Source organism: Microcaecilia unicolor, chromosome 10 (genome assembly GCF_901765095.1).
Source record: "Microcaecilia unicolor chromosome 10, aMicUni1.1, whole genome shotgun sequence".
In the NCBI taxonomy this organism is placed as follows: Eukaryota; Metazoa; Chordata; class Amphibia; order Gymnophiona; family Siphonopidae; genus Microcaecilia; species Microcaecilia unicolor.
In genome coordinates, this window is record NC_044040.1 from 29,541,892 (window position 1) to 29,566,039 (window position 24,148).

At 44.2% G+C, this 24,148-nt stretch overlaps 1 protein-coding gene across 1 annotated transcript in view; it reads right to left on the minus strand.

The window, feature by feature from the left end:
• RELN (reelin) overlaps positions 1-24,148 on the minus strand; it is a 568,089-nt gene that overhangs the window by 139,816 nt on the left and 404,125 nt on the right. The window contains exons 29-31 of the mRNA XM_030217170.1: positions 11,358-11,515; positions 9,848-10,055; positions 6,316-6,392 (exon numbers count right to left, since the gene is read on the minus strand). Coding sequence (XP_030073030.1) covers positions 6,316-6,392; positions 9,848-10,055; positions 11,358-11,515 — 443 coding nt within the window. The remainder of the gene's footprint in view (positions 1-6,315; positions 6,393-9,847; positions 10,056-11,357; positions 11,516-24,148) is intronic.

Here is a 24,148-nt window from a genome sequence, read left to right on the forward strand (position 1 = left end):
AGAGAAGAGTCAAAGATGACCCCAAGGTTTCAAGCTGAGGAGACAGGGAGAATGAGAGAGCCATCAACAGAAATAGAAAACGGGGGGAGCGGGGAGGGGGGTTTGGGGGGGGAAAATGAGAAGCTCGGTTTTGGTCATATTAATTTCAGGTGGCGTTGAGACATCCAGACAGCAATGTCAGACAAGCACGCTGAAACTTTGGTTTGATGCAAGGTGAGATATCAGGGGTAGAAAGGTAGATTTGGGAGTCATCAGCATAGAGATGGTAGGAAAAGCCATGGGATGAGATTAATGAACCAAGGGAAGAAGTGTAGATAGAAAAGAGGAGGGGACCAGAACAGAACCTGAGGTACGCCTCCACACTCTGTGTGGTACCTTCACACGTTGTGTGGCACTTTTTTTGGACTGTATACACATGTAAAAAGTAAGGGGTCGTTTTACTAAGCTACAGTAAAAAGGTTTTTTTCGCTAGCAGCGGGGGCTGTTTTGCCACTTGCTTCGGCCCTTTTACCGTAGTGGTTAAAAATGCCTGAGAATAACCATGGGTAGTAAGATTGCTCTTACCAAGTGGCCAAGCGAGGGGGAGCACTTATCGCCACCCACTGAGGGGGTGGTAAGGGCTCTCACGCTAACCCAGTGGTGACTGGGTAGCATGCGGTGCTTCCCGATTACCGCTGGGTTAGTGACGCGCTAGAAAACAGCCGGCTATTTTCACTAGCGCATCAAAATGGCGTGCGCCGGGGCTGGAACTACCTCTAGTGCCTGCATTGGGCCGGTGGTAGTTCCAGATTAGCGTTCACTAAGCCTGCGTTGGTCTTACTGCCGCTTTGTAAAAGGGCCTCTACGTGCACCAAACGATAGCGCCTACTTTTATGTTTATGTTATTGCAATGGTCAGATGCACATTGTGTTTTCTTGAGTTCTTGTTTCTGCCACAGCTCCTACTTTTATGTAATATATAAGCATAGGAGGCAACTTTTCAAAATGATTGGGGGTGCTGAATTTTTTTTTTTTTTTACAGGTGGTGCATTTCCCCCTCCCCCTTGTCCCCTCTCCCTCTCCCCCCTCTCCCTCCCCTCATCCCCCTCCCTCCCTTCGAGTTCCAGCCCCCTCCCCCGAGTTCCATGGGTCCCCGTTCCCGCCCTCCCTCCCAGTTCCAGGGTCCTTCCCCCTCCCTCCCTCCTATTTCCAGGGGGGGGCCCTCCCTCTCCCTCCCAGTGTCCAGAATCCTCCTTCCCAGTTTCAAGGTTGTCGTCCCTCCCTTCCTCCCTCCCTCCCTCCCTCCTCCCTTCGAGTTCCAGGCCCCCTCCCTCTGAATTTTAAAAGTCATCTATCTTACCTCGTTGGGGTTAAGGCGGCAGCGGCGGTAAAAAGCATGCAGGCTCGGCTCGGTGCTTAGTTGTTTTCCCTTCTCTCTCTCTCAGCTCTGGTCCCGCCCTTGCGGAAACAGGAAATGAGGGTGGGACCAGAGCTGAGAGGGGGTGAAGGGAAAACAACTAAGCACCGAGCCCAGCTTGCATGCTTTTTACCGCTGCTGCCGCCCTAACCCAGACGAGGTAAAATAGATGACTTTTAAAATTCGGAGGGAGGGGGCCTGAAACCTCGAGGGAGGAGCAGGGAGGGAACAAACTTCTGGTGGGTGAACGAACTTCCGGTGGGTGAAATATTGGGGGTGCTCGAGCACCCACAGCACCCATGGAGTTGGCGCCTATGTATATAAGCATGGGCTTTCATGGCAAACAGGTGCTTTTGGCTTCCCACCATAATATAAATACATTTTTTAAATCCCACAAACAGGGCCCTGCATGGTTTTGACTGCAGAGAAAATGGGCAGATACGGAAGCAGTAGGTAAGAAGCTTAGGGGTCCTTTAGTAAGGTGAGCCAAAAAGTGGCCTGCGCTGGTGTAGATGTGTGTATTGGACGCGTGCAGGTCCATTTTTCAGTGACCTGCAAAAAAGGTCTTTGGGGGGGGGGGGGGGGGCTGAAAATGGACGTGCAGCAAAATGAAAATTGGTGAGCGTCCATCTTACTTAACAGTAAGGTCTCACGCATTAACCGAGCAGTAATTGTCAGCGCATGTACAATGATGATTACTGCCTGGTTAGCACCATGCGTTGCAAAATAAAATATATTTTCCATTACGCGTAGTGGACACGCGTAAAAATTGAAATTATCGCCTGGACCACGTGGTAGCCGGGCGGTAGCTCTGAATTGGCGTGCATTGGGCATGCATAGGTGCTTACACGGCTTAGTAAAAGGGCCCCTAACTGACTGTTCCTGCGGAATGGAGAACAACGCACAGGGGGTGGGGTAAATAATCAGCTCTCTCTAAGCAATAACTTCTTTCTACTGACTTACCAGGGTATACGTCTGCTTTCGTAGCTACTGAATTAGCACCTCTAAAATGGCCCCTGCTACACATTTGGGCTCTAGGCACATGTCTAGTGTGTCTATGCCTTCCTTAATCCTGCCCTGTGGCCTTTGCTGGGGGCATAGATTGGGTAGAGCAGGAGCAGAGTTTTGATATATGTACATACTTTATCAAATACTGTCATACATCTATATAGTGCAGGTACACAATTGCACCTGGCTTGCAGCAGTTGTGAATTTGTGTGACAGCATTTGAGGCTAGTTATGGAAAACTATTTTTTAAAGCCATGTGAGGTGCTAATGCTGTCTTTGTAAAAATAGGCATGGTTTGGGAAATTTTTGTAGACACTCATTTATGAAGTTTTTCCTTCACCGTAGAAAGTATATGTTCAGTGAAAGCAAAATTAAGTTGTGGAATTTGTTGCCACAAGAATTAGTTGAGATAGTAAGCACAGCAGGGTTTAAAGAGGACTTAGACATATTCCTGGAGGAACAGTCAACAAACCATTGCTAGCTACATAAACTTAATAAAGCCACTTACATATTCCTAGGATCCTGCTGGGTACTTGTTATGTCAATTGGCCAATGCTCATGTTAAGTGGAACACATTTTCCCCAAGAATCCAAATTTTATCTTACTCTCTAACTGTTTCAGGATAAGATGAATTGCATGTATTCTTTTCCAGAAATGTGAAAATACTGTTATGTTATCTTATGTCAATTCTTGTATTCTGCCTATACCTATTCAGTTCATGGACGGATTACAGTAATCAAGAGCTGGACCAATCTATCCAGGATCTACAAATAATTAAAACAAACTAGTAACATATACTAAGCAGTGGATAAACCTGCCTTGCAAAACAAAAGAGCTTTTAAATGTTTTCTAAATTGAAGATAAAAAGCACAAGACCTCAGAACAATGGACGCCGATTCCATAAGCTACTACTACTACTACTATTTAGCATTTCTATAGCGCTACAAGGCATACGCAGCGCTGCACAAACATAGAAGAAAGACAGTCCCTGCTCAAAGAGCTTACAATCTAATAGACAAAAAATAAATAAAGTAAGCAAATCAAATCAATTAATGTGAACGGGAAGGAGGAGAGGGGGGTAGGTGGAGGCTCAGTCCACCAATAAGATCCAACCTCATCAGTGATGTCACAATGGCTTGATTGCCTGATACTTGGCTCACTTCTGATATTGTGATGTCATAAGGGAAAGGGGGAAAGGGAAATGGGACTTGATATACCGTCTTTCTGAGGTTTTTGCAACTACATTCAAAGTGGTTTACATAAATTCAGGTATTATTTTGTACCAGGGGCAATGGAGGGTTTAGTGACTTACCCAGAGTCACAAGGAGCTGCACTGCACTAACCAATAGGCTACTCCTCTACTACTACTACTATTTAGCATTTCTATAGCGCTACAAGGCATACGCAGCGCTGCACAAACATAGAAGAAAGACAGTCCCTGCTCAAAGAGCTTACAATCTAATAGACAAAAAATAAATAAAGTAAGCAAATCAAATCAATTAATGTGAACGGGAAGGAAGAGAGGAGGGTAGGTGGAGGCGAGTGGCCACAAGTGGTCACGAGTCAAAAGCAATGTTAAAGAGGTGGGTTTTCAGTCTAGATTTAAAGGTGGCCAAGGATGGGGCAAGACGTAGGGGCTCAGGAAGTTTATTCCAGGCGTAGGGTGCTAGCTAACTGATATTGAATAAATGTGAGATGTTTAATTGATTTAAAATTCTTATACATTGGAAATCTTAGTTGGAAAAGATTACGAGTATTGCATCTAGTAGAGGACCTTTGTAACAAGGGTGCTAGCTTCAACATATAGTCAGGAATTTCCCCAGTAAGAATTTTAAAGATGGTAATACCTAATTTAAACTGAATTCTCTCAGCAACAGGTAGCCAATGAAATATGTAGTAACTAGCCGTTGAGCCCGTGAAAACGGGCTACATTTGGAATGGGGGGGGGGTTCCGAGCTCCCCCCCCCCGGAGTCGCCGCCGCCCCTCCACCCGGCCCGAGCAGCACTGTAAACTTACATCAGCACGCAGCAGCAGGCACATCAGCAAAGCTGCCGTCGGGGCGGGCTTCCTTCTCTGCCTGTGTCCCGCCCTCGTGTGACGTAACGTCGGCGAGGGCGGGACAAAGGCAGAGAAGGAAGCCCGACGGCAGCTTTGCTGATGTGCCTGCTGGTGCGTGCTGATGTAAGTTCACAGTGCTCGGGCCAGATGGAGGGGCGGCGGCGACTCCGGAGGGGGGGAGCGGTTCCGACGTCTGCAGCATGCCAGTAGAGACTTCCCTCTCTGCCCCGCCCCCATCATCACGTATTGAAGCGGGGGCGGGGCAGAGAGGGAAGTCTCTACTGCGCATTTGCGAGTGAGTATGGTCACTCGCCGTTTATATGTTTGATAAGACTGAAGTGACTCAAATTGAGATAGTCCTAACAGCAGAATTTTGAACCAATTGTAAGCGGTGGATAAGTGATTTAGAACAGATAAGTAATGTAAGGTTGCAATAATCCAAATTAGGAAGAATTAAAAACTGAACCAAAATGCTGTAAACCTCTAAGCTGAAATATTTTCTAAAAATCCTCAGATTTGCAAATTGATATTTTGGGGTTAGTTACCAGCTTGAAGCTACTGCTAAAGAGCTTTGAGGGTCATTTTATAACAAGCTGTCTAGGTAGAGCGGGCAAGACAGCATTTATTTGTAACTTATTTTATAAAGACATATATAGGCACCCACGGAGGTCTCTATTCTCTCCACTCCCTTTGTATTGTCTTCCAGTTGGCAGAAGGAGTCGGTGAGCAGCATTTCTTAAATGTTGCATCTTCCTCTGCCAGTTTTTCTCCACAGTCAGAATTATGTGGTGCCCAATTTGTGGGAGTTTTAAAATGATTTTATATTATGTTGAGGGGGGGGGGGCAATGTTCTCATTCACATATCAAAGGGTTAATCCTGCTTTAGTGTAACATTGCTCCTTTTTCTTCTTTCCTTTTAAACAAATTTGCACAGTCGAAATATAATACAGAAACACACTTGCCCCTGAATTCTATAAAAAGGGCTAACACTTGCATATGGAAATTTGGGCCCTTGCTCAATTCGTGCATGCAATTTAATTGAATGATTTAATTAGTGCTGATAATTAGCTTGTTAAGCAATTATTGACATTAATTAGATATAATTAAAATGTATGTGCATAAATTTGGTGCTGAATCCACGACAAAATTTTAAACACAAGTCCAAAAAATGGGTGCAGAAATGGGAGGGTCATGGCCAGATCAGGAGCGTTTCTAGAACTTACATGCATAATTACAGAAGAAGGGGGGAATCCCTGACTAATTAAGGTGCAAATGGCCGTGGCTAAAGTTTGGTGTGATTCCCGGGCGTAGCACAATTCTATAAACTGTGCCTAACTTTGTGCAGTTTATAGAATAGAGGGTTTTTTGGCACTGATTTTTTAGGCACCATATATCTAGCCCTTGGTGTACAATTCACACATCCTAGATCAGCATTGCAACTGAAATACTCAGTAACTTCATGTGTAGAGAAAATGCTCAATATCACCATTTCCCTTTTACAGAGGATAATCTGTGTATGACCATAGCTAACTCCATTACTGCTATTATAAAATCTCTCTCTCTCTCAAGATCCCAAAAAAGATCCCAGAAATAAGCAGTGGATTTTCCCCAAAGTCAATTTAATAATGGTCTATGGATTTTTCCTTTAGGATGCTGTCCAGACCTTTTTTTATTGTAGTAATAAAAATACCCTGCTGCTTTTGTTTGATTGTGTGTGTGTGTGTGTGTGTGTGTGTGTATACATGCATGTGCTAAACATCCAGCTTCAGTGGTTATTAAGAATTAAACCACTTAGAATTAGTGTAAGTAAAGAGAAAAGATAAACTTAAACAAATACTGGAAACAAGAATTACCTTCATTTCTGGATCTTGGCTTAATGCAGGATAGACCAATATTTTTGCTTCCAATTTGTACATAGAATTGTACCAGTCTTAAAAAAACAAACAAACATTAAAATAGATTACATTATTGCCAAAAAAAGAAAAGAAAACATATGAATACAGAAGCAAAGTAATCTTCATGTCATTATATACAGACAATGCTATTAAACAGCTGGTTCTTATTGTCTTTACCTCCCACCACAGTCAAAATAACCAGGTCATAGGCCCGACACTGTCTCTCAGCCAACACAGGGGCCCTTTTACAAAGCCACGGGAGGGTTAACGCAAGGGTAGTACGCGCCAAATCAGTACTACCGCCAGGGTAGCACGTACGCCCAATGGTAATTCTGAGTTTTCTCCCCTGGGGGGTATTCCTGGTGGTAATCAGCAGAGTGGCCACATTGACATGTGCTGCATGGCTACGCTTGGGTAGCGTATGAGCCCTTACTGCTAAGCTCAATGGCTGGCAGTAAGGGTTCAGGCCGTAAATAGGCGCGCGCTACTTTTAATTTTTGCACACGCCCATTTTCCGGCCCATTAAAAAAAATGGTCTTTTTCCCAGCTGCAGTAAAAAGTGGCCCAGCGGGTGCCAAAAAGACACGCCCACACTACCGCAGGCCACTTTCTACTGTGGCTTTATAAAAGGACCAAGCAGTCAACCTGTGTCTGCTCTTGAACAGGGAAAAAGGTCTCAAATACTGCTGCCTCCTGTTTAATTCTCGGGAGGACATGCAGAAAAAGTCATCATCGACTAAAAAAAAACCCTGAATTGACAATAATTCTTTTGTTGCAATGTTGTTCTGTTTTTTAGTTTTTTTTGGACATTGTGTCTGTGTGATCCACGCGAGATAGTTCATATTTTGTGTGCCACTTTTTTTTTGGCTGTTTTTATGCTTTGAAGTTTCATAAAGTTTTTTTGTTTATGACAGTTTGTTACTGATCATCAAGAACTTGCAGCGTGGTTCCCTGATGAAGACAACGAAACGGGACCGTTGGAATTAACGCGCAAGCTGGAGAACAGATAAGTGACGGGTTCAAGTGAAACGTTTAACCCAGCAACTTTTGAATGCATTATGTATAAGCCGAAATGAGCAGCAAATTATTTAAAAAAACTAAAAAAACAGAACAACATTGCAACAAAAGAATTATTGTCAATTCAGGGTTTTTTTTTAGTCGATGATGACTTTTTCTGCATGTCCTCCCGAGAATTAAACAGGAGGCAGCAGTATTTGAGACCTTTTTCCCTTGTTCAAGAGCAGACACAGGTTGACTGCTTAATGCTTTTTTGATTGTATCAATATTTTGCAAGCAGCCTTTTGATCAGTGTGAGATTTTATAAAAGGACATTAGAGAATCCATAAAGTGTGGACACTTAAAGAAGACCCATGGATACTTTGTAAAACAAACAGAAAAGTGGGCACAAAACCAGGAGTCCCAGAGACTGGATCACAGTAAAGCTAAAACCAAATTTTATTAATTAGTATATTTGCTCGACACAACTGTTGTGTTTCGGCCAAAAGGCCTGCATCAGGAGTCTAAATACTAAGGTAGACAGCTAATGATGATCCAGAATAAGAAATACTGGTGAATAGTCTATAAATGGTCTTTAAAAAGACCTTTGTATCGAATCGTGGAACGGATCACTTGCGTGAAGGGTTCAGCAGTAAATTTGAAGAACAGTTGTGTCGAGTCAAATATACTAATTAATAAAATTTGGTTTTAGCTTTACTATGATCCAGTCTCTGGGACTCCTGGTTTTGTGCCCACTTTTCTGTTTATTTTATAAAAGGACCCCACATTGTATTGATAGGTAGTGGCGTGCGCTCGGCCACTTTTTACTCTGAGAATTTGTGATCAACCTGTCAGTCTCTCAGCACCTTACCTGCACAATTTTGAACCGCCGCTTACTTCAAGAGCTTATCAGTGAAGCTAACGCAAAAGGAGTTGCAATTCTCAAGAAGTAACCATTGTTTACATAGTAAACCTTAAGTCCTGAGTTGAAATGTATGGCTTTAATTGCTGCATTAGGTGTTATGGCTATTCCGGTCACTTTTAGGATCTCTTTATCTCATCTTAAAGAGATCTTTCAGACTAAAGTTTTAATTTTTGGAAATCCAAGGATTTTCAACGTCCAAGTTTGGAAATATCTTCATACTTTTCTAAAGACGAATAACACCTCAGTTGTCGATCGGAAAAAATAGAAGCCAATTGTTAATTATTGCTTACATGTTTGGAGTTTAAGGTCTAAATGGAAATTAACTGGAGTTTGAATACAACAGGATTGAACTAGGAAGCTCTCCTATCTGTATTTATATCATTAAGACCCTTCTAGCGTACTTGAAAGGATTCAACTTTTGAGCTTGGATTGCACAAAATGCATTCCTTTTCCTCTCTTGGTGCGTAAAGGGACACAGTTAAGTCCCACTTCAGTAGAACAATAACAGACTGCAATTGATTAAGTGTCAACAGCTGGTATAATTAACTACTATCCACAGTTTTACTTGTTTTTCTCCACAATGAAAAATTCTACAAGTAGCCTGGAACCACTGAGTTTTATCTTCAGACTGAAAAGGCCCCTCTGGTATGAATTAGGTATATACATGCCTTGGAGTCAACACTGAAAAGTTATGGCCTAAAAACATACACTTGACTTTTATGCTAAATTGGACAGAACACTAGTCTGTTAAATAATTTGTCAATTCATCTGCAGCTGTGCATATGTTTCCTTCCTTTTCAGTGGCATTAAGGCATTTATCGAGCATACATATAGGTATCAATGTACCCATTTACAAGACTCCATTATAAAAAACCAGTATAAGTTGGCACTGATGCCCCCAAATGTAGGTGTCTAAATTTGCCAAGTGATGCGCATATCTTGCGGTATTTTTAAGTTATGTGTGCAACTAGGAGATCCATCCATGTCCCATCCATGCTTCACTCGTATGCATGCTCCCTGCGTTTACATGCTACGGGATTTGGGCATGTAGTTATAGAATAGAGTCTAGCACTTATGCATGTAAATGCACATTATATATGTGTACATGCTGCTACTCTAGAACTTATGCGTGGAATAGGTGTCAAGTTACAGAATGAAAGGGCAAATATCTGGTATTATCTTGACTGGACAGTTCTAGGAAAGAACACAATTGGAGTACATGCATAGGGGTTGTCAAGAAGGTCTGTACCAGCAGGACTTGCTTCTTTTCTTGCAGCTATTTTATCAATCATTTGGCATTTTATTATTTCATTTACTTTTTTTTTTGCTTCATTTCGATTTTAAGTGCACAGATGATTTGGCTCCCAGGATTTTTCCAGCCTTTCTCGAGTTCATTAATAATGGAAGGGGGGAAAAAAAGCTCAATCCACCTATCTCCCCATCTTGTTCACCACAGCATAAGCACGTCTTTCTGCCATTGGAACAGATATTTTGTGGACATTTCCAACTTGCCCTCATTAACAGTGTTCACACTGATACTAAACACGCAGAGCAGTGATCAATATTGACCTGATGTTGGTTGTGTCCAGAGGGCTGGTTCTTGCCTCTCTGATTCCTGGCCCATTGAAGTAAAGAGATTTTCCATCATTCAGGATTCCACAACCTGCCCCAACTTGACTTCCTGTTATCTTGTGCCAAAGAGGGCTCAGCTTCCCTTCGAATCTGTCAAACATCTCGCTGGGATTTGGTACATTTGACACGCAAGTCCCATGTTCAGCTTTGGAATTAAAAAAAACCAAACAGTTATTATAAGAGATGTGTTGGAAAGACAGTACTAGGAAGAAAGGTTCAGGTGCAAAACTCACATCAATTTCACACCACAGATTTGCAGAAAATCTGTCTAGTTGATAAAAGGTTAACTATTTCCTGCTTCTAAACTCACAAAAAAAAAACCCCCAGCAACATTCTTGGTAACTAGCCTTGAGAAACATGATCCTAATGCATTCCAGAGATTAATCATACCACTGTTTCTATTGTTATGACATGGCTTCTGAAAATAGATATAAAATGATAACAGAATGGTGTAAGTGGAACAACAAAACATGCTCAGCTGTTGCTCCCTTGCTGCAGATGATTCCGGAAGGCGGCATGCATAATTAGTTGTGTGTCAATCACAGTTTGGAAAAAAATAATAATCTGAAACCACAAATGAGCAGGATTTTCCACAGAAGGCCTGTCATAACATATGTTCAGTCCTGATCACATGTCATCCTAAGGCCAAGGGACCAAAAAGCTATAAAGGTTTTCTGAAGCCTGTCCAAAGTAGTTTCTAATGCAGACATTTTAGATTATAATATCTTTTCCAGCCTTTTTTTTTTTATTTTTTGTCTCAGCTCTCTGCCTACTTGCTGCAAGGTAGCAGAAGCTTCTCAAGGTGAGATAACACGATAAATACAGTTTTGCTCTGTTAAAGCTTCATGAGTTCCATTTTTGCACAGAAAGAAATATCCCTGGTAGGTTGCTCGCCACAAAGGTCTCAATCATCATGTATTTCAGGAACATGAAGCAGGGGCGTAGCCAGACACTCAATTTTGGGTGGGCCTGGGTCCAAGATGGGTGGCCAGAAGAACCCCACCCCATCCCATAGGTAATTTGGTCTCTCCTCTCGCCTGCATGCCATATGGTCTCTCAAATATCCCTCCTCTCCTGCACACCTTTTAAATTTCAGATTTTCAGTAAGGAGCAACTAATACACACTACTCATGTAGGCCCCACATCCTTCCCACTGATGCAGCTTCCTGTTTCTGCATAGGCGGGAATACGTCAGAGGGAAGGCTGTGGGGCCGGTGTAAGCAGTATGTATCAGTGGCTGCTTCCTGCAGGCGAAGATCTGCTATTTATAAGGTATGCAGGAGGGACAGTTGTTGGGAGTTTTCAGCTTGGGAATCTCTGCCGGCCACATCATGGGTGTGCTGCTACTGGTGGGCCTAAGCTCAAAGTGGGTGGGCCTGGGCCCACCCAAGCCCACCCTTGGCTACGCCACTGACATGAAGTAATCAATAAAGTGAAGCATCGTCACCTGTAAATCCCAAGTCACAAAAGCACACTCCGGATATGCAGTCCCCATGGCCATTACAGTAACTGGGGCACGGCTCAGAGATGTACACCCCATCCAAACCGAAAGGGAGAACATTCTTTTCAGAGCTGCTCTCCTGAATCCAGCGAAATCTGGTCTTACTGCATTGAAAGAATAAACAGAAACAGTGTGTTAGTGCTAATTCTCCGCATGGCTGGTCCCATGTTCTTCACATATGTATTGTGTGTGCAAAGGCATCTTGTCTTATAAACTCATTGAAAAAGGGGAACAAGATCCACATATCCTCACTGGCTTGTGAAGTTTCTTTGACTCTTAAGTTCCTGCCACAAAGCTCATTTGATATATATATATGGACAGAAAACATTTCAAAATAATTAGGGGAGTGACACACAATATAAATTATCCCTCCCTGGACATCATGAAGGAGCTTGCTCACTATTGAGGCTGCTCAGCACCCACAGATCATGTAATCACCTTCCTGTCTCTCTCTCTCCCCCTCCTTCTCCCCTCCTCTCTCTCTCCCCTCTCCTTCCTATTCCTTCCCCTTCACTCCCTCTCCCTCCTTCCCCTTCATCCCTTTCCATCCCTCCCCTCTGTCACCCTCTTTCCCTTCCTTCCCTTTTCCTCCTTCACCATCCCTCCTCTTCTCTCCCCTCCCTTCCCCCTTCTTCCCACTCTCCCTATAACCCCCTCCCCTCTCCTCTCCCCTCCCTTCCTCCATCCTCTCCTCCCACCTTCTCCTTTTCCCTATCCTCCCTTCCTCCTCCCTCTCCCTCCCTCCTTCCCTCTCCTCCTCCCGGAGGAGTTGCACTTTCCTGTAAAGTTCACAGAAACTTAGACTATCACAAATAAAAGCTGGTTCACCATTCCAAAACCTTTTTTAATTGAAAGCAAAAATAAACCAATCAAAAGGCACTAAACGTTATCAAAAAAATGGAACAAATCTCTGTTTCCACTCCCCTAGCAGCCGTCATTGCTATACACTAAAAAAAAAAAACCTAAGAAGTCTAAAGCTGTTTCACCTGCATAGACAAAAGGAGGGGGGAGGAGACAGACAGATCCTGCAACTGGGAGGGAGGGAGGGGGGGACCCTGCAACTGGGAGGGAAGGGGGACCCTGGAACTGGGAGACAGACCGGTGGGGGGAACGACCCTGGAACTGGGAGGGAGGGGGGACCCTGGCACATACTCTCATTCTCACACACACACTTGCACCCAGCCTCACTCACTCTCTCTCTCTCTCTCACACACACACACACACACACACACACACACACACTTTCGCACATTCACTCTCTCTCACAGAGTCACTCTCACACAAACTCTCTCAAACATACACACTCCGAGGAAAACCTTGCTAGCGCCCGTTTCCTTTAAAACAGAAACGGGCCTCTTTTTACTAGTGGTAAATGAATTTACACCTGCTCCAAAGAAGTTGCATATGAGCTAAGGAGACCATTGTATAAGTGGACTCCTCCATTTAGATGCCATGAAGCTGTGTGGTAGGAGTTTATACTTTAACAAGGTGCCTAGGTTCCATTATATAATATAGCATAACCCAATATGGTACACCTAATATTTACACAAAGGGAGAAGGCAACCACCCCTACGACAGTCCAACAAGAAAAGCAGCCAAAGTAGAGCAGTGCAATAGCCTTCCAAATAAAGTAAAAAAGAAAGGAATATCCTGTGGGTAGTCTTTATTAGGCATCAATTCAGTCAAGGACTCTACATAGATCCAGCGCTGGTTTATTTAGATATCGGTACTTCGCAAAAAGAGAGCTCTTTTGGCAATCCGCCTTGTGGATGTCCTTGATATATATTTTCAGTTGTGTTCTCACAACTGAAAGCAGTTCCTGTGACTCCTGAAGCAGTCGCTCAGTGACGAAACATGGATCCACGTCGAGTCCTTGACTGAGTTTGATGCTTAATAAAGACTACCCACTGCGGATTCCTTTCTTTGGGGCCCTTTTACAAAGGTGCATTAGGCTCTATGCATGTGCAGCATGCACCAAAATGAGACTACTGCCAGGCTACCATGCCCCCCTGGCAGTAATTTCAGATTTGCTGTGCGCCCATAATGCCTGGATGATTTATTTATTTATTTCCTTCCACGCACGGCATTTCTGGTGGTAATTGGCAGTTGGCGCAATGCCGACTGGTCACTGCACGTGTAGCGCGTGAGCCCTAAGTGCTAGATCAATGGGTAGCATTAAGGGCTCAGGCCAGTTTTAGGCGCATGCTGATTTCAGTTTTACTGCATGCCCTTTTCCCGTCTCATTAAAAAAAAAGCCATGCTTTGCAGACGTGGTATAAACTGGCCCGGTGTGCACCCAAAACACGTGCCTACACTGCTGCAGGCCACTTTTTACTGTGGCTTAGTACAGTGGCATAGCAACAGGGGGCCATGGGAGCCTGGGCTCCCCAAAATTGGCGCTGGGGCCCCCGGTTTGGCTGGTGGAGGTCCATAACCCCCACCAGCTGAAGCATTTGTCCTGTGCTGGTCTCGCCACATTGCCTACCCTGCTCTTCTCAGTCACGCCATGCACGCTTGTTTTAGTGAAACTGAGCATGTGCAACACTTTCGCGCATGCTCAGTTTCATTAAAATGAGTGTGCATGGCGGGACTGAGAACAGAGCAGGGCAGTCAATGCAAGACCAGTGCATCCAGGCATCCGGACTGGGCCCCCTAGAGCCTCTGGGCCAGGCAGGAAAGAACATGTTCCCCCTGCTGAGGCCAATAGATCACCACATGTTCTTTCCTGCCTGGCCCGCTGAGCTGCCGATATTCCCCCCACCCGGCGGCTGAGACTCCCTGCAGAAGTGTTGCAAGACTGTCGAGCCCTGTGAGACTACCATGGGAAGTCTTGGCCACCATTTTGAAAACATAGTGGCACCGGCAGGCAATGGAGGGTTGAGTGACTTGCACAGAGTCACAAGGAGCTGCCTGTGCCTGAAGTGGGAATTGAACTCAGTTTCTCAGGACCAAAGTCCACCACCCTAACCACTAGGCCACTCCTCCACTAAGTAAGTAAGAACTCAAGCATCCTGATAAATCTGATTAATTTAATAATATTCTACTAAATCATTCCATATTTCACCACGCAGCAGTGGCCTGCGAGAGCCTGAATTTGTTATACCTCAGAAACTAAGTAGGATCAATCCAAGCATGTGAACGGAAGATCACTAGGGAAGACCAAGAGCTATAAACTGTAGAAAAAATGACACTCATCTTCAGTATTTTATCAAAAAAATAAATGTCAAAGGGTCTGTAATTGCCCAACCCTAAACACCCAAAAATGGATAGAAAGAGGATAGGTGTCCAATAATCAGTAGGATAATTTAACAAAACATGTTCTCCGAGGAGAAGCAGGCCATAATAGTTTTCCATGTGAGTAACATTACCCATGGTGCACAAAACACAGCTAGTGTAGTTTCACTTTAAGAGTTTGAGGCAGCGCTCCCACCGCACATGTGCAGGTGCCTTTCCGCCCGAGTTGCGAGGTGCTAGGGAAAGGAAGGAAGACACCTCATCATCTTTGGGAGGTAGGGATAGAGAGAGATTCTCGACACCATGGGGGGGGGGAGGGGAGGTAGGGAAGGAGATAGATGCTGGAAACAAAGGGAAAGGGAGGTGGGGATGATGTTGGACTATGGAAAGGTCTTTACCAAGGTAAGTGAGGGGGAGATGCTAGACGTGGAGTGGAAACCTTGAGCTGCCGCTTGATTGGGGGGGGGGGGGGGTGGAACCTCATGGCTGAAGGTTCACCTATGGTGTTAAATAACCTTGGGCCAGCCCTATGTCTAACTTAGATGTTTTCAAATCATGTGTATATTCAGCAATGTTATTCATTTAGATAGTGTTGCTGAATATCCACGTATAACTTGAAACATCTAAGTTAGACATTTCAAGTTATACCTGCTATTTATGCAGGTCACAAAGATGTATAGGAGGCAATTTGATAAAGAATGCTCTGCATATAAAGGTCTCTTATAAAATTATGCCAGGGCTTACATATGTATGTAATCCCCCATTATATGGGGATTACTAAGAGATAGAATCCCCGTTGAGAGTCACTGGGGGGAGTGACTAGGAAGTCCCAGGGTGGGTGGAAGCCCAGCCCTTGGGGAGTGTTTTGAAATCGAATGCAGAGGGAAGGTGCAGGGAGAAAAGGGTCCCTGGGCTGTGTGACAGGGGAGGGGGAGATTAGTAGGGCATTAAGGTAAGAGTTGTGCCTGAAGGAAGGTCTTTGGCTTCTTGCAGTTCTGAGTTACCTGCACACATTCCCTGCCATTGACCTGAAAGAGAGAAAGGGAGTCCTGAAATTGAGAGATCCATTGGTTGCAAGAAAAGCAGGTTGCGGCTCCGTAAAGTTGCAGCCGGAACTTTGTGTGCTACAGGTGAGTAAGAAGAAGGCCCAGCCCAGGAGAAGGGGACTTGAGCTAGGGAGAGCTCGTCTCAGGACAAGGTGGATCAAGAGAGGCTCACTGCTGGTGGAGAGTCAGACCGAGGAGGGTTGAACCCGCACAGAGGAGAGGAATACAACCTTTGGGAATTACAGAATAGGCATGGACAGGAGCCCCAAGCCCATGAGTGCCCTGCAAACAACTCAAGAGGGAGAGTGGTAAGGGAGCTCTCAAGCAGAGCAACAGAAGAAATTGAATTAGACTGGTTTGACAATAAGTAGATGTTTTTCCGTTTAAGTTGGATCTGCAATTGCTACCTGTTGCAGTATTTTTCCAATAATAGTTAAAATTTCTATAAAGCTTTTGGAGTACTGTGTGGTTTCTGGACTGAAGGGCTGAGTAGAAGCTAGGAACAGAGTAAGATTCTTTCCCAATCCCTGGATCGCTATTCTGGACCATCGACCCACTTCCAAGCTTGACTGCAAACAAAATGGAACTGATGAGTGTGGTAAGAGAGAAAGGAACTGCATGTATGTTTTGTTTGTGGGCCAGGACTGGAGCTAGTGGATGGGTGAGACCCGGTTACATGTAGAAGTACGCTTGGTGCCAGGAAGGCCCATACTTTTATGTGACAGGAATGTAGACAAGTTCAAGGGCGAGTTTGGCAGAACACAGACGGAGTCTTGATTCACGTACGATGTACTTTATACATTAACGTTTATTTCTGCTCTTGACCAGACACAATTTCTGCTGCTTTGTCCCTGACATTGTATAAAGACACGCGAGACATCTATGTGACTTTATAAGATAGTCTAGAAATAGCTGCGTGCTTGGTCATCAAACAAAGGTAAACTTTTATAATGCTACCTTTATAACGTCTGCGTTGAGCAGGCTCAGTATCGCGGCTTTGATATATACATCGGAAGTGGCATTGCTTCCTAGAACGTGACAAATACTGTCCTCTGTTTGGATGGATAAATGTTGCTGCATTTTAATGATTTATAAGTCCAAAGTTGCCTCTGCCGCCAACGACCACCTAAGTGCTTTTGAATATAAACCTCTTTGTTATTTTTTTTTTTTTCTCCCACAATAGAAGACCAGATTTTGTCATTATGATGAACAGTGAGTAGGGGATAAATCAATTCTACAAAGAGGTACTGTGTTATATTGTTCCTCAGAGCAGCTGGAAGGGAATGAAGACCTGTGAAAAACAAGTTCTTGCTGTGCTAGAGTTGCAAACCATCTGGAAATATTTCAGAACAGACACCGTCTAGCTGACAGCAGTGGAGAGTGCTGAAACTCCCTCATGTGATTATTACTAGGTCTGAAAAAAAAGATGTCTGCTTATGTTACGTGACAAAAAAAAATAATTAGATTAACTCAATGTAGAGTTTCGATATGACATCCAAACGGTGAAATAAACGTTTATTGGAAAACGTTAAAAACTGAAGGCCATAATGGAGGAAAAAAAAATACCGTATTTTTCGGACTAAACGACGCACTTTTTTCCTCCCAGATTTGGGAGGAAAATGTTGGTGCGTCTTATAGTCCGAATGTAGCAACCCCCCCCCCCCCCCGTTACAGGCATCTCCCTCCGTTAAAGGCATCCTCCCCTCCCTCTTTTACAGGCTCCCTCCCTCCGTTACAGGCACACTTGCTCTCTCCCGCCGTCGGAATTTTAAAACTCCTCACCTCGTCGGTGTGACTCGCGGTAGCAGCAGCGCTTCAGCGTGCATGTTGCTCGGCGATCTTCACTCAGCCTTCTCTCTCTCTCACCCTTGTGGCAGGACCAGAGAGCTGAGAGAGAGAAGGCTGAGTGAAGAACGCCGAGCAACATGCATGCTGAAGTGCTGCTGCTACCGCGAGTCACACCGACGAGGTGAGGAGTTTTAAAATTCCGACGAAGGGAGAGAGGGGGGGTGTGCCTATAACGGAGGGAGGGAGGGTGCCTGTAACGGAGGGAGGAAGGGGGGTGCCTGTAACGGAGGGGGGGAGGGGGGGTGCCTGTAACGGAGGGAGAAAGGGGGGTGCCTGGAACAGGGAGGGGGGCCTGTAACTATTTTTCGGACTATAAGATGCACTTTTTTTTTCCCTCCAAATTTGGTCCGGTGCGTCTTATAGTCCGAAAAATACGGTAAACGTTTCCAATGTTAGAAATACACTAAAAAACGTTTTGATGGAGGACGTACCCGAAAACTTCCTAGACGTTCAGAGATAAACGTTTCTGCCTATCGAAAATACACTACAGTACAATGGTGGTACTGGTCCACACAACGAAAAAACATCCGCAGCAATAGCAGGACATTCCCTCCGCGTGCAAAACGTGCATATGTTCTTCTGCACATGGAGGAATGTTCCTCAGAGTGCCCAGCGATGTCTATGAGAAGGGAACCAAATTTCTCTGCGGAGGAGACAAAGCTCCTAGTCCTCCTGTGCCTCACCAATAACGAAATACCACCACCACCTGTCCCTATACAATGTCTCCATGAGATTATGGAAATCTATAAGGAGCAGACCTAGAAAGGTGAGTGTGAAGCATTGTCCCCCCAGGATCACAGCACCACTCATATGCAAGCACCATACATAGGCAGGGCCATACAGTGAGGTCTCTTTGTTGTTGCCTACATATTATTGCTTATTCATAAGGATGAAAAAAAAAACAATCAATTATGGAACCCCCCTTCCACTTATGATACAATACAAAAATGAGGGGCTGCATATATCTGGACCCCTAGACAAGTCCGGTGAACGGGGTGGGGGGGGGGGGGGGAAGGGAGTTGACAGATGGGGAGAGAAGTGTCAAGAGGGCCCTCAGTGTCCATAATCAGAAAAACTCCCCCTGAATATCAATTGCTCGATCAGAAGGCTATGGTGGAGAGGGATCTAATGTGCCCTGCAGAAGAAGAAGACCCTGTGGGACTCAAACCTGGCCTCCCCAGGATCCCAGGCTACATCATGCTGTCCCTCCGGTAGGCCAAAATGAGGTGACAGTGAATGTCTTAGGGCCTGCCACAGTCAGTGATAAAAGTGCTCCCTGGGCCTCCTGTCCAAACTTTCATTCTCCTCCAGCAAGGCATAAGCCACCAAAGCATTCAACACATCCATGATTGGCATTGAAGGTGTCCCACCACCACACGTGCAACCCACTTACCCCAGAAACACCACTGTGCACACCTGCACTTGCACCTCGTGAGACCTGACACCAACCCCTGCACCAACACACTGTTATGAGACACACACTGGCCGCCCAAAACACTAACTCTCCCCACCACCAATAAACAATCCAAACACACAGCAGCAGAACAAAACACTCACTCTCCCAAGAGCAGCACTGTGCCTAGGCATGGAAGTGTATTTTAAGAGTCCCTATTTTCCTAGATTATTTGTCCTTGTGAAACTTTGTGGCTCTAAGTTAGGTCATTCCTACCTATTTCATATCTAACAAGAGACCAGTAACAATGCTTCAGAATCCAGCAGTTGGAGATGATGAGGGAGTTTATAATGGAGCCCATCAAGCTAGACTATGGGGCCCTTTTACTAAGGCGCGTAGGCACCTATGCGCGTACAACACACATCAAATTGGATCTACCGCATGCCCCAGGCAGTAATTCCATTTTTGATGAGCATCCAAAACATACGGTAGAAATTTTCTACTGCGTGGCACTTACCTGGCGGTAATCGGCAGTGTATGCGTGCTGACGATTACCGCCCGGTTGAGACCTAACTGCTAAGTCAATGGGTGGCGGTAAGGTCTCAGGCCGAAAATGGACGCGCGCTGGTTTTAATTTTGCTGCACGTCCATTTTTGGCCACAAAAAAAAGGCCTTTTTGCAGGCGCACTGAAAAATGGACCTGTGTGTGTGTCCAAAACATGCGCCTACGCCAGTGCAGGTCATTTTTTTGGTGCGCCTTAGTAAAGGGCCTCTTAGTTCTCTCCCTGCCCTAACTTCATCTCCCATGGCTATGAATTTCAACAGCCTTCTATATCCATGGCGGCAAAGATTTAGTTGGAAGGGATGCTTTGGACAACTAGTTGTACATTGAGTTGTCAGGAAAACTCCTGAGATGAGGTGCTGAATTTCACTCTGCCAATACCTTTTTTTTTTTTTTTTTTTAAATCTTCGGCAAGTCACTTAAGCCTCCATTGCCTCAGGTACAAACATAGATTGTGAGCCCTCCTGGGACAGAGAAATATCCAGAGTACCTGAATGTAACTCACCTTGAGCTACTTCTGAAAAAGGTGTGAGCAAAATCTAAATAAATATTTGAGGTTCTACATGGAATGTTGGTACTATTTGAGATTCTACATGGAATGTTGCTGTTGCTACTATTGGAGATTCTTGGAATGTTGCTACTAGTTGAGATTCTACATGAATGAATGTTGCTATTCCACTAGCAACATTCCATGTAGAAGCCTGCCCTTGCAGATCAGCAATGCGGCCGCGCCGGCTTCTGTTTCTGTGAGTCTGACCTCCTGTCAGACTCACAGAACAGAAGCCTGCACGGCCGCATTGCTGATCTGCAAGGGCAGGCTTCTACATGGAATGTTCCTAGTGAAGGAGTAGCCCAGTGGTTAGAGCACTGGTCTTGCAATCCAGAGGTGACCAGTTCAAATCCCACTGCTGCTCCTTGTTATCTTGGGCAAGTCACTTAACCCTCCATTGCCTCAGGTACAGACTTGGATTGTGAGCCCTCCTGGGACAGAGAAATAGCCAGTGTACCTGAAGGTAACTCACCTTGAGCTACTACTGAAAAAGGTGTGAGCAAAATCTAAATAAATAATAACTATATGGACAAGTCCTTCTGTCCACCTGTGCCTCACTTTACTTAACTTAATATTGTTACATTTCTCATTTCAGATCTTTGGAAGCTTTCATCGTCCAGCTGCAAAAATGAGCTGCCAAACCATCTGCTGCACAGGTAAAAAGCAGGCGAGCTTCTCAAGCATTCAGCTGTAAAATGTATCAGGATCCTGCTTGGACACAGGGGCCATGGAAATTCAAGTTACAGCAAGTAAGGGATCAAATGTACTTGTTTCCACATAAAGGAAGTTATTTCATAACAGGGTGTCTAGGTGAAATATCCAAAATCGCACTGTTTTATTGTAAATAAAAGAAGCATGTGTGCCTATGTACAGTGAACACAGTACTGCACAAATTACTCTTGCAGGATCTCACACCTTCTCCCAAGAAGCAGTAAATGTGTGTGTGTGTGTACTCTATGGATGTACATGATTGAACAATGCAACTCTGTCCTTGCTCTTCCCAAAAGTCTCCTCCAGGAATGCCTATGCACAGATTACATATAAGTAGGTGCAATTTTTACAGTGCACCTGCCATTTTCCATATGTGAGGCATGCTTTATGTGCAGAAAATTCTTTACAAAATTACCCCATATAGACAGCAATTTACAAAAGCTATTCATTTGGGTAAATGCTAAATCACCTAGGTAAATTGGCTATTTGAAAACGTCTCACCAGTAGCGTAGCCATGCGGCCAGTTTTGGGTGGGTCTATGAGCAAAATGTTTAGGCACAAAATTTCTTCTCTGCCCCCACCCTCCTCCTGCTCTTTGCCTCTTCCACATCCCCCAACTCAAAAAATAAATACCTTAGCGGCTTAGCCAGAGGGGATAACTGAGTATGCACAGGGTGCTGGTGTCAGCAGTTCAGTAACATTTCTGACTGCTGAACTTGGTAGAAAGTACTACTACTACTACTACTACTATTTAGCATTTATATAGCGCTACAAAGCGTACGCAGTGCTGCACAAACATAGAAGAAAGACAGTCCCTGCTCAAAGAGCTTACAATCTAGTAGACAAAAAATAAAGCAAATCAATTAATGTGTAGAGGAAAGAGGAGAGGAGGGTAGGTAGAAGCGAGAGGTTACAAGTGGTTACAAGTCAAAAGCAATGTTAAAGAGGTGGGCTTTCAATCTAGATTTAAAGATGGTCAAGGATGGGGCAAGACGTAGGTGCTCAGGAAGTTTATTCCAGGCGTAGGGTGCAGCAAGACAGAAGGAGTTCTGACTCAGCTGACTGCCTTTGGAGGAGGTCTTCAGCTGGCAGGGCTTGTGGATTTCTGCTAGCTACAGCAAGGGTGAGCCGCTGGTGGGTGGGCCTGAGCCCAAAGTCAGTGGATTCCAGACCACACAGGTCCACCCATGGATTGCGCCACTGCTTCTCATCATCAACACAGATAAACTGTATGCATTGTAGAATATGACCCTGGGAGTAGGGCTAAAATCAGGGGTGGCAACAGTGCACATGGTTTTACAAATTCAAAACTACACATTTTGGAAAAAGAACCCACAAAAAGCCGGTGCAAATCTCTGTGGATACTTTTTCATGAGATATTAAAAGGGAAACGTAGTGCAAAGCCCACAGCTAAATATACCTGGGGAGTTTTGAAAATTGCCCCCCAGAGTACTTGTAAGAATCATACTGTTATTGTACAATTGTATAAAGTTCCAAGCCAATGATTCTTGACCCAGTCCTCGGGACACACCCCAGTCATTCTGCGTTCAGTTAAAAAAACTTTATTTATTTTATACATAGGAAAACAATTTTAACACTAACAGACACAAACCCTAACAACTACAAACAGATCAGACCACGAAAGATCAAAGGTGAGCAGCTGATCAACAAAAATATCAAATAAGGAGCATATATCATTAAACTTATGCAAAGCTCCAATTTCCTTTAGCAATCACTCCCTCATACTTATACATTTGACAGACAAGATTCCACCATAGTTGTACAGATAATATAGCAGTATTTTTCCAAGTATTAACCAATTTCAGAAGCTAAAGTAATAAGAACATTGAACAATTCAGTCCAACCTTTCCCCTGCACATATGAAGCATGAAGGGATTGACAAATCACAATATCATATGTCAGTGGAATATCCAGAGTGAATATAATTTGCAAGCATTGGCAAATACCCTTCCTAACATGATGTCAGGCTACTACAACAGAATAGCAAGTGGGAAAATGTTCCTTTCTCACTATTACAGGACCAACAATCAGGACTATACAGTTTATTGCACAGAAACCTTTAATTAGAGTCCAAAGGGCTCTATGAGCCAAAACCCCCCATTGATTTAGTATCAGAAGTTGATTGACAGCATGAGTCATACAGACCCACAATCTACTTTATGCAAATCTATCTCATGCAACAACAGCTGCTGATCAGAACTAGGACATTTCTCCATGGACGTTATCATACAAAAAATATTCCGATTCTCATGTCATCTAAGCAGTAGGGACGACTTCCCTATGAAGAAAGACTAAGGAGGCTAGGGCTTTTCAGCTTGGAGAAGAGACGGCTGAGGGGAGACATGATAGAGGTATATAAAATAATGAGTGGAGTGGAACAGGTGGATGTGAAGCGTCTGTTCACGCTTTCCAAAAATACTAGGACTAGGGGGCATGCGATGAAACTACAGTGTAGTAAACTTAAAACAAATAGGAGAAAATTTTTCTTCACCCAATGCATAATTAAACTCTGGAATTCGTTGCCGGAGAAACGTGGTGAAGGCGGTTAGCTTGGCAGAGTTTAAAAAGGGGTTAGACGGTTTCCTAAAGGACAAGTCCATAAACCACTACTAAATGGACTTGGGAAAAATCCACAATTCCAGGAGTAACATGTATAGAATGTTTGTACGTTTGGGAAGCTTGCCAGGTGCCCTTGGACTGGACTGGCCGCTGTCGTGTACAGGAAGCTGGGCTCGATGGACCCTTGGTCTTTTCCCAGTGTGGCATTACTTATGTACTTAAACACAAATCTTTCCACTACCAGGCACACTGTGAGATAATATAATGTCTGAAACAAATCCTGACTCAACATACATGTAGCAAACCTGCCATACCACAGTAGCACTAATTCCTATCATTTAAACAGCATGAACCCTACCCTATGAACCTTTGGATCCGTTAAGTAGGATGGAATTAGAGATCAGCATTCCAAAGTACTCCAAAGTAGATGTTTGGGTGTTCCCGAAGAAGCCATTAGCGAAAAGCGGTCCATGTCGGGATCCCACAACCTTTCTGTATGTTTAAGGTTTAAGAATTGATTTGGACAGTTGCACAATTTTCTAACACAGTTACCCTATCTATGAATAGGCAGCACTGCAAATATTACACTGAGCCTTAGAGCATCAATATACCTAAGACTAGTAAAAATAAGTATGACTACAACAGATTTCTACATAAAAACTGCAAGTAAATAGAATATTTCCCCTCAGTCACATACAAAACACAAACCCTCACCCAAGGGATCACAAATTAGAAATAGAAGTATGAAAACCAAACCAAACTGGGAACCCCAAGAAGTCAAACATGGCATGTATCTCAACATCGGCATTTCCT